This window comes from Strix aluco, chromosome 1 (genome assembly GCF_031877795.1).
Source record: "Strix aluco isolate bStrAlu1 chromosome 1, bStrAlu1.hap1, whole genome shotgun sequence".
Lineage (NCBI taxonomy): Eukaryota > Metazoa > Chordata > Aves > Strigiformes > Strigidae > Strix > Strix aluco.
Genome location: NC_133931.1, coordinates 121751130 through 121764872, shown reverse-complemented (window position 1 = coordinate 121764872; position 13743 = coordinate 121751130). Strand labels below are relative to the sequence as shown.

Sequence of the window (13743 nt, the reverse complement as noted above, 5' to 3'; positions counted from 1 at the left end):
GTGTTAGTTGAGGCCTCAGGCTACAATTCGTTAACTGTCAAATAGAGAGCTTCTGCTGTACTTATGTTATTACTATTTTGGTTACAGGCTAGATACAAATTTGCACGATTTATTTTTGCATTTAAAATCTTAATTGTTCAATAATTTAATGATGAGGAAAAGTATAAATTATCTGCTCTTGAATACTAAGGCAAGTTGGCAAGGCATGCAGCTGCAGCAGTGGTAAGTCCTGAGGCTGAGCACTAGATTGAGGGGCATATGGGGATGTTCCCAGAGCCAAAGGAACACCCGAGGCAGAGCAGAGCCCCCACAGGAGTCAGCAACTCTCGTGAGAGAGGCTGATGCAGCTTGGGCCTTGCCAGGAGCAACTGTGGGAGACTGAAACAGCCCTGGGGAGCGCTGTGAACAGGATTGAGAGGGCACAGCCATTCATGTGAGAAGGGCCGTGCACCCTACTTGTAGTCCCACAGCCCAGGGAAGTGCTCTAGGTCTCTGCCATAATGGTGGGCACTTGCCTCAGAGTTAAAACCAGTGTTTCTACAGAGAAAGCCTCTGAGGTGTCTGATGCTCCCACCCAGATGGAACTGGTAAGGAAGGAGACTTCAGTACAGATGGTAGGTTGCAATGAGTGCCCAGACCCTTCTCCTGGAGAAAAGGTAAGTACCTGCAAAAGATGTGCACAGGTTGATGATCTGTTGCGTCAGGTGGCTGAGTTGCAGAAAACAGTTAAAAGGCCTTGCAGTACTAGAAGGGCCAGGACGGAGATAGATAAGTGGTTTCAGAACCATGCTCCTGTGGTAGACACTACAGAGAATGAGGCACTTTGGTCCCTGGTGACCCACAAAAACAGGACTCTGCTTCAGTTCCTACCCTCCAGCATTACAACCAAAAATAGATATGAAGATTTAACAGCTGTAGACATCCACGAGCAAGGTCTTCAAGGAGATACTGTACCAGCAGCACAGAATGGATACTGCAAAAAGAAACACTGAATGCTCATAGTGGGTGACTCTCTGTTGAGGGGCACTGAGGTCCCCATCTGTCAGCCTGACAGGGAGTCACGAGAGATATGTTGCCTTCCAGGACTTCAGGTCCAAGATGTTGCCGGGAGGGTGCCACGACTTGTCAAAAGCACAGACTACTATTCATTGCTACTCTTTCATGTGGGCATGAATGGCACTGCAAGCCAGAAGCTGGGCAGAATCAAGGAGGACTACAAAGCCTTGGGAGTGCAAGAGAAAAATAATGGTGCACAAGTTGTCTTTTCTTATATTTTAACAGTTGGAGGAAAGGTTGCAGCCAGAAACAGACGTATAATACAAATCAATTTCTGGCTTCGTGGCTGGTGCTATCATGAAGGTTTTGGCTTTTATGACAATGGGACATTCCTTGATGACCTGTTAGGGAGGGATGGGATCCACCTGTCTAGAAGAGGCAGGGAATCTTTGGCAGCAGGCTGGCCAACTTGGTAAGGCAGGCTTTAAACTAAAGGACTTGGGAATAGGGTCCAAAGTGGCAACACTCACAAGCAACTGGGGAATAAGTGAGGCCAACCAGAGCAGCGACAAATGTTCCTTAGCTGCCTCCCAAGATGAGAATGAGAAGGCCAACTACCTCAAGTGCATGTATACCACTGCATGCAGCCTGGGGAACAACCAGGAGGAACTGGAGCTCCGTGCCCAGTCAGAAAGCTATGATATCATAGGAATAACTGAAACATGGTTGGACAACTCACATGACTGGAGGATCGTGATGGATGGCTCTAGGCTGTTTCATAAAGACAGGCAGGGAAGAAGAGGAGGAGTACTGGTGCTCTATGTTAAGGAGAACCTTGAATGTATAGAAGTCAATTATGGTGATTGTGGAAGCCCTATTGAATGTCTGTGTGTCAAGATCAGAGGGGTCATCTCCAAGGGGGATCTTACAGTAGGCATCTGCTACTGACCTCCAAACCAAGATGGTAAGGCCAATGAAGCAATATTTGGGTCACTTAAGCAAGCTGTGGATCACCAGAACCCAATTCTTATGGGTGACTTCAACTATCGAGACATTTTTTGGAAGAAAAATACAGCAGCTCACATGTCATCTATCAAGTTCCTGGAATGTGTAGAGGACTGCTTCCTCATATGAATGTTAGAAGTGCTAACCAGGAATGAGGCACTGCTGAACAAACTGCTTGGTTTGTTACTCACAAACCAAGAACACCTGCTTTGTAATATCTTGGTTAGTGACAGCTTTGACTGCAGTGATCACAATATTGTGGAGTTTGGGATCCTGCCAAGCATGCTGAAGGTTAGTACTAAGACAAAGGTTTTAGCTTTTAGAAGAGCAAAATTCAGCTCCTTTGGAGCTCAGTTGGGAGGGATTCTGTGGGAAGCTTCCATGGAGGATAAAGAAGCTAGTGAGTGCTACGAGTTTTTCAAGAACACTCTCCTGAAAGCACAAAACCAGTTCATCCCCTTTAAAGGTAAGGGAAGCAGTCAGAGCAAGTGACCCCCCTGGGTTAGCTGTGAGCTTCTGAGTCTGCTCAAAACCAAAAGAGAAGCGTACCAGAGATGGAGAAGTGAACAAATACCCGTTGAGAACTACAAGAGCATTGCCAGGGTGTGCAGAGATGCAGTTAGAAAAGCAACAGCTCAGGTCAAATTGAAGTTGGCCAGAGATGGCAAAAACTACAAGAAAGGGTTCTTCAGATATGTAAACAAGAAACAGAAACAGAAGGAAAATATTGGCCTGCTGTTAAACAGGAGAGGTAAATTAGTCACCAACAAGGCTGAAAAGGCAGAGGTTCTGTCGGGGAAGGCAGCTGGTCTGCCAACAACCTGATTGGAGAAGAGCTCGACCTTGACAAGATTCCAGTGTGCCCTTGGGAGGACAAGGGAGACAGACGAAAGAATGTTGTAAACAAGTTTGAGGAAGTAAGGGGAACACAGGTGTTAGCAACTAACCACCAATCATATTTGTGGAAAACAACTGTATAACCAATAAGCTTTTGCCATGGTAGCCTAGATATATTATAAAAAGGCAGATAATAAAGGGTGGGGGGCTTTTTTGCCTTGCATGCTAACTTAAACTAAATTGGTATCCTGTAATTTTTTATCCGCCTCTACAACGACAAGGTTCTCAACACTTTCTTTACCTTTGTCTTTGCCAGGTCTATTGGGCCCCAGGCCATGGGAACAAAAATCCAGGTCAATACAAACACAGTCCCACTGTCAGTGAAGGAAGAGTTGGTGTGTGAACTATTACAGGAGCTTGACCCCTATAAATTGATGGGTTCTGATGTTATCCACCCGAGGGTGTTAAGAGAGCTGGCTGACGTCATTGCAAGGCCACTCTGCATAATCTTTGAGAAGCCTGGGAGATCAGGGGACATCCCAGAAGACTGGAAGAAGTGTAATGTCACCCCCATCTACAAGAAGGCCTCAAGGAGGACCCAGGAAATTACAGGCCCATCAGTCTTACTTCAATCCCTGGGAAAGATCTGGAACAAATCATCCTGGTGACTATCACAAGTCAAATGAAGTACATGGTTGGGAAAAGCCAGCACAGATTCACCAAGGGCAAATCATGCTTGACAAACCTGATCATCTTGTATGACAAAGTAACCTGCTCGGTTGATGAGGGGCGAGTAGTCAACATTGTCTACCGGGATTTCTCCAAGGCTTTTGATACAGGTTCCCACAGCCGCCTCCTAGAGAAACTAATGCGTTATGGTCTAGACGAGTGGTCTGTGAGGTGGGTGGGGAACTGGCTGACAGGCCACACCCAGAGGGTGGTGGTAAATAACTCCTTTTCAAACTGGCAACGTGTCACAAATGGGGTCCCCCAGCGATCAATACTGGGCCCAATGCTGTTTAATATCTTTGTAAGTGACCTGGATGATGGGATCAAGTGTACCCTGATGATGATGGCAAACTGAGTGGAGAAGGGGACACTTTGGAAGGGAGAGCCACCCTGCAGGAAGACCTGGATAGGCTGGGAGAGTGGGCTAACAAGAACCTTATGAAGTTCAAGAAGGACAAGTGTACAGGCTTGCACCTGGGAAAACATAACCCAGGAGTGCAGCACAGGCTGGGATCTACCTGTCTGGGGAGCAGCTCTGTGGAAAGGGACCTGGAGATCCTGGTGGACAACAAGCTCAGTATGAGTGAACAGTGTGCTGCAGCGGGAAAGAAAGCCAACAGGATGCTGGGTTGCATCAACAAGGGCATCACTGGGAGAGATGAAGAAATCATTATCCCACTCTACTCAGTGGTTGTCAGGCCATACCCAGAATACTGTGTTCAGTTTTGGTCCCTGCTATGCAAAAAAGATGTGCACAGGCTGCAGAGGGTCCAGAGAAGAGCCACAAAGATGATCAAGAGACTGGGAAGCCTGTCATATGAGGAAAGGCTGAGAGAAATGAGTTTGTTCAGTTTTGAGAAGAGGAGGCTTAGGGGAGACCTTATCACCACGTTTCAGTATTTAAAGGGTGGCTACAAAGAAGATGGAGACTCCCTTTTTACAAGGAGTCACATGGAAAAGACGAGGGGTAATGGGTGCAAGTTACTCCTGGGGAGATTCTGATTGGACACAAGAGGAAAATTTTTCACAATGAGAACAATCAGCCTCTGGAATAATTTCCCCAGGGAAGTGGTGGATTCCCCAACACTGGATGCTTTTAAGATTCAGCTGAACAGGGTGCCGGGCCACCTTTGTGTAGACTGTGCTTTTGCCAAGAAAGGTTGGACCAGATGATCCTTGAGGTCCCTTCCAACCTGGTGTTCCATGATTCTACGAAAATGCTTGTTTGTATTTACTATAAAGGCTACACATGGCTTTCCCAACGATTCGAGGGGAGATTCACTTTCTTTTTTTTTCCCAAGTATACTTATTTATGCACAGTTACATTCTATTACTTTAAAAAATAACAGTTTAAACACCTCAGTTTAAGCCTTGATATCAGATGCTATTACTCAATAGTAGAATTGTCAGGGAAACATTTTGAAATAGCTAAATGCAACGTCATGAATGAGGAATAGAGAAAGTGGGGATTTTGACAGGATGTGATATTTCTTTCCGAGAAGTTGTGATTCTGAAAAAGAAACAGGTAGTCTTGTTAGATAACCAGCTTATTTCAGATCTCAGATTAAGTGTATGGTAAAAAGAATTAATGGCATCCCTGCCTATATAAAAAAGAATATTGAGTAGGTATAGGGAATTTATGCTTCTATTACATTCATCAGTGCAAGTGGATTTATCTAACTTTAGCCACCTAAGTTGGTCTTATTTTCCCACTGCAGGCTTGTTGTCTGTTGTCTCTGACGAAGTAAGCTAGATGGCTAGCATAGACTACATGCCTAACATTTAGGTAGTTCAGGTTAAATGAAATGAACCCTATTCATGAGCCAACAGTGTGCCATTATGATAAAGGCCAATGGTGTCCTGGACTGCATTAGACAAAGTATTACTGGTGGGTCGAGGGAGGTGATCCTTCCCCTCTACACAGCACTGGTGAGGCCACACGTGGAGTGCTGTGCCCAGTTCTGGGCTTCCCAGTACAAGAAAGACATGGACATACTGGAGAGAGTCCAACGAAGGGCCATGAAGATGACTAAAGGACTGGAGCATTTCTTAAAGAGGAGGAAGCTGAGAGAACTGGGACTGTTCAGCCTGGAGAAGAGAAGGTTCAGGGGGGATCTTATCAATGCATATAAATACCTGAAGGAAAGTTGTGGAGTCTCCCTCCTCAGAGATATTAAAAAGCCATCTAGACATGGTCCTGGGAAAGGAGCTCTAGGTGCTCCTGCTTGAGCAAGGGAGTTGGACCAGAGGATCTCCAGACGTCCTTTCCAACCTCAACCATTTTGTGGTTCCTTTTGACAGTCTTGGAATGACGTCTTCAGTTTGAGTATCCTTAGTTGAGGGCAGATGCTGATTCTGCTCTTTCAAGACTTGGGGAACTTCAGGTCTATAAAACAAAAAGTAAAAGTTTCCCAAACTTTTTCCTGCTCAGTTTTTAGTGCTTCATATTCACATTCTCTGTGATTGTTCTCATATGGTTGGAGAAAGTATATATAATAGGACTGTTACTGTGACCTGGAGCAACAGAGTTCATCTGATGCACAAAACCTGTGTTAAGAGCCGTTTTTATTCTCGTGTGACTTTCAATTAATATAACTCAGTGACCTTCAGAGATTCAGAGTTTATGCAATGCACATATCTTCCAGATTCCACCTCTAGGAAATGAAGAGGAATCCTCTTGTTCTCCATCCTTCCCTTATCGTCCACATTTTAGGAAAATTAGGCAAACAGCTTCACTTTATGATGTCACGTCTTCTCTTCTACCTGTTGTTCATCAGGAAAATAGTTGCTTTGTCCATGTTCAAACTATCAGCAATGGCACCGCATTTTCCACAGTTACATTGAAAGGGGCAGGGCCTGGAAACTTTATTGTTTCAGGCTCTCAGCAAGTTCATGCAGACAGCTTTGCATCATTTACTATCATACAGAAGGCTTGTTTTTGCCATCATAGATGAGATTACTATTAAAGTGGGGAAAAAATAAAATCCAAGACAAATAATTTAGAGGCCAGAAGCCGCTCTTCCTCCTGTTCCTCCTGACTAGCTCCATAGTGCAGAGCACTGGAAATTAATAAAAAGAACTAGAAGTAGTCACACACATTACTCTTTGTGGTGAGGCCCTATGGATTACTACAGCTTTTGGCATAGTAGAGCCCTGCTATGCTTGGTGTCATTATCAATGCTATAACAATAACATCAATCGCAATAATAATGTACTAGAAAACTTCACAGATGCAGAATGAAAAGGTAAATACTGCTCCCTCATTCAGTGACACATAAATATCCATTAATTATTATGTATGAAGCTAATTTCTGAGATGTGACTTATTAAAAAGTGGTTTGCCCAAGAGCCAGTGCCTTTTTTTACTAGGTTTTCGTAATACTGCAGCAGGAGATATTTGTGTTGCCACCTCCTAGCTGGTCACAGAACCATCTAGGTTGGAAAAGACCTTGAAGATCATCTAGTCCAACCATTAACCTAACACTGACAGTTCCCAACTACACCATATCCCTTGGCGCTATGTCAATGCGACTCTTAAACACCTCCAGGGATGGGGACTCCACCACTGCCCTGGGCAGCCCATTCCAATGCCTAACAACCCGTTCTGTAAAGAAATACTTCCTAATATCTAGTCTAAACCTTCCCAGGCGCAACTTGAGGCCATTACCTCTTGTCTTATCGCTTGTTACTTGATTAATAAAGAGACTCATCCCCAGCTCTCTGCAACCTCCTTTCAGGTAGCTGTAGAGGGCGATGAAGTCTCCCCTCAGCCTCCTCTTCTCCAGACTAAACAACCCCAGTTCCCTCAGCCGCTCCTCGTACGACATGTGCTCCAGACCCTTCACCAGCTTCGTTGCCCTTCTCTGGACACGCTCGAGTAATTCAATGTCCTTTTTGTAGTGAGGGGCCCAAAACTGAACACAGTAATCGAGGTGCGGCCTCACCAGTGCCAAGTACAGGGGTGAGATCACTTCCCTGTCCCTGCTGGCCACGCTATTTCTGATACAAGCCAGGACACCATTGGGCTTCTTGGTCACCTGGGCAAGAGCACTGCTTCACTGAAGAAACAATTTCTAGTGACTTTCATAGTAATCTTTCTTGTGTCCTGATGGAAGCAGGGAACCCACAAGTATTTTTGTCCTAATATCTACTTGGAACTAAAAACTTTTCAGAAGACTTTCTTTTTTGCCTTTTCTCTGTGTTGTCTCTGAAATAAATCTAGTCCCACAGGAACTTCACTCATGCATGTTTTCCCACCAGAAGGCAGGAAAAACTCGATTGAAATAATGAAGACTAGGCAAATGAATAGCTATTTTCCTGTATCTGAGTCTTGCCAGGATGTAATTGTTGGTTTGAAAACCTTGGGAAATGCACACATATTTTATTTGTCCTTTTGTAATTATCAGACATAGGTTTGGTTAGAACAAACCGAATGTTTGGTTTAGATGTGGACACTGTAATGACATGGGAGACAAAGCAAAAGTAGTGCCTCCCATATGACAGGTCTTCGTTGCTTCCGTTTTGAAATTTTGACTTTCAAATTTAGATAAAATGTGTCATAAACTTGATGTCAAACCAACTTCTTATAATTCAGTCATAAATAGGCTGTCTATGTTAATAATAGCAGACTCAATCTGTTATTGCTACATGTGCTTCCATACTCCATACTTCTGTTACTGGCATTGCTCAGCAGGATTGAGCAATCATTGCTTTACTTCAGGTTTATAAATATACTCCAGCTGTGATAAGACTAGTGCAAGTCACCAACACCCAGGCAGCACACTGATAACTATAAATAAACCAGTCTTACCCTTTGAACCAATGACATTAACAGCACTTTCTTAGTACCGCACTAGTGTTTGTATTGTTCATATTGTGTTTTGTTCACTGGTGTTCAGATTGGGTCAAATTGTATTGAAATGAATGGCCACAGCTGTGCAGGGTTCATTTCCGTATTCTTTCCAACACCTAATCAATACCTTGAAGTATGGGTTAGCATTTATTGCTTTCCAATGGTAATTGTGAAAATGTAATAGAGGTTCCACAGTGCATTCCTAGTTCACCTGATGAACCCACGTTCTGCTCTGCCAGGGGGTGTCAATGGTACCAGCTCTGACAAGAGCGCTCTTTAGACACGTGTAAAATATAGGGACTCTCAAGTCAGATTCAGACTAGTCATCTTGTGCATCAACCTTGTAACAACATTGGGGAAGTGTGTTAATTTAGCTAAAGAAATCATTAAATAACTCCCAATAACCTGAGAATTCAGAAAAGTGACTGAGATTTACACCTATGAAATGGAGAGCAAAATCTGAGCTTTTCAGAGCAGGTTATGAAGCTATTCAGTGGCAGAATAATCACCATAGTGTTTTTTTACTGTCTTTTTGGAAAGAGTTGGGTGCCACAACCAGGGAAAATGTTAACCATGTATGAACTCTCCTGGCTCATCCAACAGTGTGTTTCCATTACAAAGTCAGAAGAGGAGAAAGATGAATTTGGGTGGTTGAGGTGAAATCAGATGGGGGAGGGCAAAGGGTTAAAAAGGCATCTAGCAGAATCTAGTGGTATTGACCCCTTCAGAGATTACTTCTGGATATTCTACTGTTTGTTTTGCTTTTAAGCAGATGGCAGTTTTTAGAAGGAAAGCTAAATATTGTTTTTAATGTCCTGGTGAACTCAGAAATATTTTGAGACTACTTGTCTTTTGACAAGGATTTTTGTGCTTGCCTATTTAAACGCTCCTGCTCAGTAAAAGAATGCAGCTGTGGAATCAAACATGAAACTTAAATTTTAAGTTTATAGAGAGTTTGTGCTTAGTTTTCACAAATGGTGCCTCCCAGAAATAGATGGGGCTTTAAACTCTAGTTCAGATTTGTTAATACTAAGAGCAAACCAAACTGAGTTGTTACTTTGAAGACAATCTTTTAATTCATATTCTTAAGATCATAAAATTTTTATGGGCTATTTCATGGCAAGATATCTCCAATTTATTGTTTTACTAACTGTAAGAAGTTAGATAAGAAAGAGATTTTACTGTTGCCCTGGTGTAAAACCTTGATTTCATCAAGAATTTACTACTTCAGGGAAGTACTTCTGAACTTTAGTCAGGGACCACTGACTAATCACATGACTCATTTGCTTTTTTGCCTTTGAAAGGCGTTAACATTGTCATCACATTTTAGCATGCGCATTTGAATAAGAAACCTCACAGAATCCTATATAAACTAATTCCAGAGACTCAGCGTATTAGTACACCCTGCTGAGAGGATATAAGGTAAGACTTACATAGCTCACTGGGTAACTCTACGGATGCCAAAGACGTATTTAATGTTATAGTCGGAAGGTCCTTATTTTTCTGTTATATGCTATTTAAGTGCTAATTTAGGAGCAATGCTTTGTGATAAGAGTATCTAATGTTGGGCTTTGCAGCTTTATTATTTGCAGCAATGAAATTAAAATATGAAATAGAAAAAACATAGAAATCATAGACAATTGTGAAAGAACTAAAAGAAAAGAATTTTTATAGCATTTTAGAGTTTGTGTTATTGGTAAAATCAAATTTACTCCTAGAAAGCCAGATTCTGGTCTCCTTATTTTTGCTAGGTGGCCTTTTAATTTTCTCTATCTTAGTTAATGGAACCCTGAAGTAAACTTTTCAAAGTGTGAATCTCAGCAGTTGTTTTTAATTTCACGTTTCAAAGCAAACCTCCAAGAAATGGTAACTATGAATGATGTGTGGGGCTGTAAAACAGCCTCATCTCTGTTTCACTGCTGTCAGTCAATAGCTGAGAAGGGCTCTTTGGGACCTACTGCAGTATCACTGGGATGAGAATCTATCACCACTGCCAAGAATCCCCCAAATCCCTTTCAGCGTGAATCTTCTCCTCTTTGTGGGTTGAAGCAAGACCAGGAGGACTGAAGGGTTCTGAGGTGGGCATCCTAGTGAGTTCCAAGTAATTGAATTGACCTGATTTTTATCTCACCAAGTTCCCTTCCCAGAATTAAGGAAAAAAAAAATCATCTTTCACTTCTATACTGAGGTATTTAATTTGATCCCAAACATTTTTTTTCTTTGCCATCTAGTTGATTGAAAAAACTCATGTTTTATTTTGCGTTGCTTTGCAGCAAAAGCTTTCCCTGTGAAGCTGCAAATGAGCTGAAAGACCAGTTATTTGTGTGGCTGTAGTGGGGCTACCTGGAGACTGTGCATTGTCAGGAAGAGAGAGATCTTGTAGCTGATGGTGGCTTTGAGCGTGGTCTGTGGGGGTTAGCCTCTGACTACAGAGGAGGCTGATTTAGACAAAAGCTAAGCAGCCTTGGGATGCAGCAAAGCAGAGCTCTGAATGAGGTCTGTCTTTCCAGGCACTTTGTTTTGTTCCTTCAGCTACTTGATCGTCTGTTGCCTGTTTAGGGAGTCTGATTTTAACTGGTAATTTGCAGAGTCTGTCTGGGAGATTTGCTCTGTGAATAGGATAGAGATGATAGAGCTGGAAGTGTGCCTTGGTCACTGCACTGTTCACTTCTGTCCGCAAGAAGTGAAGCAGGACTGATCTAGGGAGAGGCTCAAGAGCACATCAGCTGGTGGCAGGACTAGCAGAGGTTAAACAGTTGAAAGGAAATGTCTGTGAGTGAGGGAGCCTGGACAATTAGTCAGGGATTTTCCTCTAAGAGTAGAGGCAACAAGAAAAGTACTGCGCAGCTCTGGTCACCTGTGGGAAGTGTCATTTCCCACCACAACCAAAAATAGATCACTCAAGATTAATCAAGCTTTGAACAAGTATGTGTGTTTGTGGGAAGTTCACCTTTTAACCTAATATTTATTTAATGATAAATGCATAATTGTTTGAGCTGGCTGACACTTATACCTGTATTGTGCAGCCCAGGAGATGGAGACAGAGACTGGAGATGAAATTGCTGTTGTGGGAATAGGATGCAACTTTCCTGGAGGTAAGTTTTGTGTAAAAGCAAAGCAGGCTGCTGCGTGAACATTGAAAAGCACAGTCACTCATTAATGTTGAGGTGGAGGAAAATGGCATGTTCCTCCCTTACTTTTGTAGAATTCATGGCTTTGCTACTTGTAGGACCTTTGTAAAAGGTCATGCTGTGGTGGGAAGTAAGTGGTTCAAATTTGTCCGCTGACAGACAGACCCGCAGTGCTGGCTGTGGGCAGGGCGCTGAGCTGCACACATATACAAATGAACTGGGTGGGTCCGGGATGATTTGAGCTTTCTGCATGTGCACTGGCTGGACGATTGTGTGTTGTTGCAGGACTATGCACCCATAAGGACAGGACAGATCAAGGGCCTACACAGAGGGTCTTCTCTGCCTGCAGTATAAATAGGTTGGGTCTTCCTAGAAGAAAGCTGCCTGCTTTATGAGAGTGTTCACTTTGAACGGTCCCAGAGGAGAGCAGAGCTGGATAAATACAGCTCTGTCTCTAGTCAGATTCTGCCTCTTACAAATACACACCTAAATGGTGCCTCTTGTACAAGATGGGAAGCTGACTTCAGTAAAGAACTGATATTGCCTCCTGTAATCAGAGACAGCAGCCTGTATTACAGTAGTCTTGTATTTACAATCTTAGTTACAATTAGGCCTTATGAAAGTGATGGTTGACTTCACATTCCAAGGTTAGATGGCTGACTGAGATTAGATGGGTGGAGACCTTTAAAGAGCTGTGAGAGATTTCTAGGATCTGGCTGCTGCTGTCAAACTGTCCATACTCTTTACATTAGATAGAAACAGGTTTAAAACATCCAGAAGTAATCCAGGCAGTGGAATACAGTTCTGTCCTTGCAAGTTGGCATTCAGGACCTAAAGGTGATCATGCTAGTCTCTCCCTTTCCTTGTTTTCTTTCTTGCCCTCACCACGTTTTAGTTCCTGGCCTCCCTTTGTCCGAGATTCAATAGGTATATGTGGTACAGCGATAACTGTGTGGTCCATAGCTAACTGTGAGCAAACATGAATGGTTCTGATCTAGTAAAGTGCTAGTAAATACACAGAAGAAGTCTCTTGCCTGAGCATTAAATACTAACTTGGTGCAAGCCATTGGTTGGTCCAGACATGCCAGCAAAGGCACTGTCTTCAGAAAAGTTGTTCCTAATTACCTGGCCGTGAAGTGAACACGTGTCCTGATCCTGCACTGTGCACGCTCAGAACGGCATTTCTCAACTTGCCTCAAAGGAGCCATTGAGCGATGGGAGCTGTTAAAGTACCCCGTGTCTGGCTAGTGTCTGAGACCGTGTCTGTGATGATGGAGAAACCATGGGAGGGTGTAGGTGGGAATGCTGTCCTGTGATCACCGTTACTGACTGCTAGCACAGTCGCCATCCCAGCGCTGGCCCGCATTGGTTGGAGCTCTCATGGTCAGTGCTTGGTCACGCCAGAGCTTAGCACCTGCAAGGGCCTGTTTCCAGAGCGTGTGGATGTGGCCACTATGTCTGCTGGGGAAGTGGAAGCTGGGAGGAGGAGAAATGTGGGCCATTGTGTGGATGCTGTTCACGACCCAGATTGGAAGCCCAGACTCATAAGGTTCTGTGATCCCCTGTGGTTAAATTAAGGTGAAACGACACCAAATGACCGGTTAAAATGTTTAATTGCAGTGGAAACGGCTTAAACTTGGGCAAGTGTAATAAGCAATGTGGTCTCTTATAAAAGGAAAGGAAAGGAAAAGGAAAGGAAAGGAAAGGAAAGGAAAGGAAAGGAAAGGAAAGGAAAGGAAAGGAAAGGAAAGGAAAGGAAAGGAAAGGAAAGGAAAGGAAAGGAAAGGAAAGGAAAGGAAAGGAAAGGAAAGGAAAGGAAAGGAAAGGAAAGGAAAGGAAAGGAAAGGAAAGGAAAGGGGAGCGGAGGGGAGGGGAGGGGGAGGGGAGGGGAGGGGAGGGGAGGGGGGAGGGGAGGGGAGGGGAGGGGGAGGGGAGGGGAGGAGAGGAGAGGAGAGGAGAGGAGAGGAGAGGAGAGGAGAGGAGAGGAGAGGAGAGGAGAGGAGAGGAGAGGAGAGGAGAGGAGAGGAGAGGCGAGGCGAGGAGAGGCGAGGAGAGGAGAGGAGAGGAGAGGAGAGGAGAGGAGAGGAGAGGAGAGGAGAGGAGAGGAGAGGAGAGGAGAGGAGAGGAGAGGAGAGGAGAGGAGAGGAGAGGAGAAAAGGAAGAAGAGAAGAGAAGAGAAGAGAAGAGAAGAGA

General features: G+C 43.9%; 1 protein-coding gene across 1 annotated transcript in view; it reads left to right on the top strand.

Annotated features, from left to right (window-relative positions):
* Nucleotides 1-11453: 11453 nt before the first annotated feature.
* LOC141919256 (phthioceranic/hydroxyphthioceranic acid synthase-like) overlaps nucleotides 11454-13743 on the top strand; it is a 14845-nt gene continuing 12555 nt past the window's right edge. Inside the window, exon 1 of the mRNA XM_074814483.1 lies at nucleotides 11454-11514. Coding sequence (XP_074670584.1) covers nucleotides 11454-11514 — 61 coding nt within the window. The remainder of the gene's footprint in view (nucleotides 11515-13743) is intronic.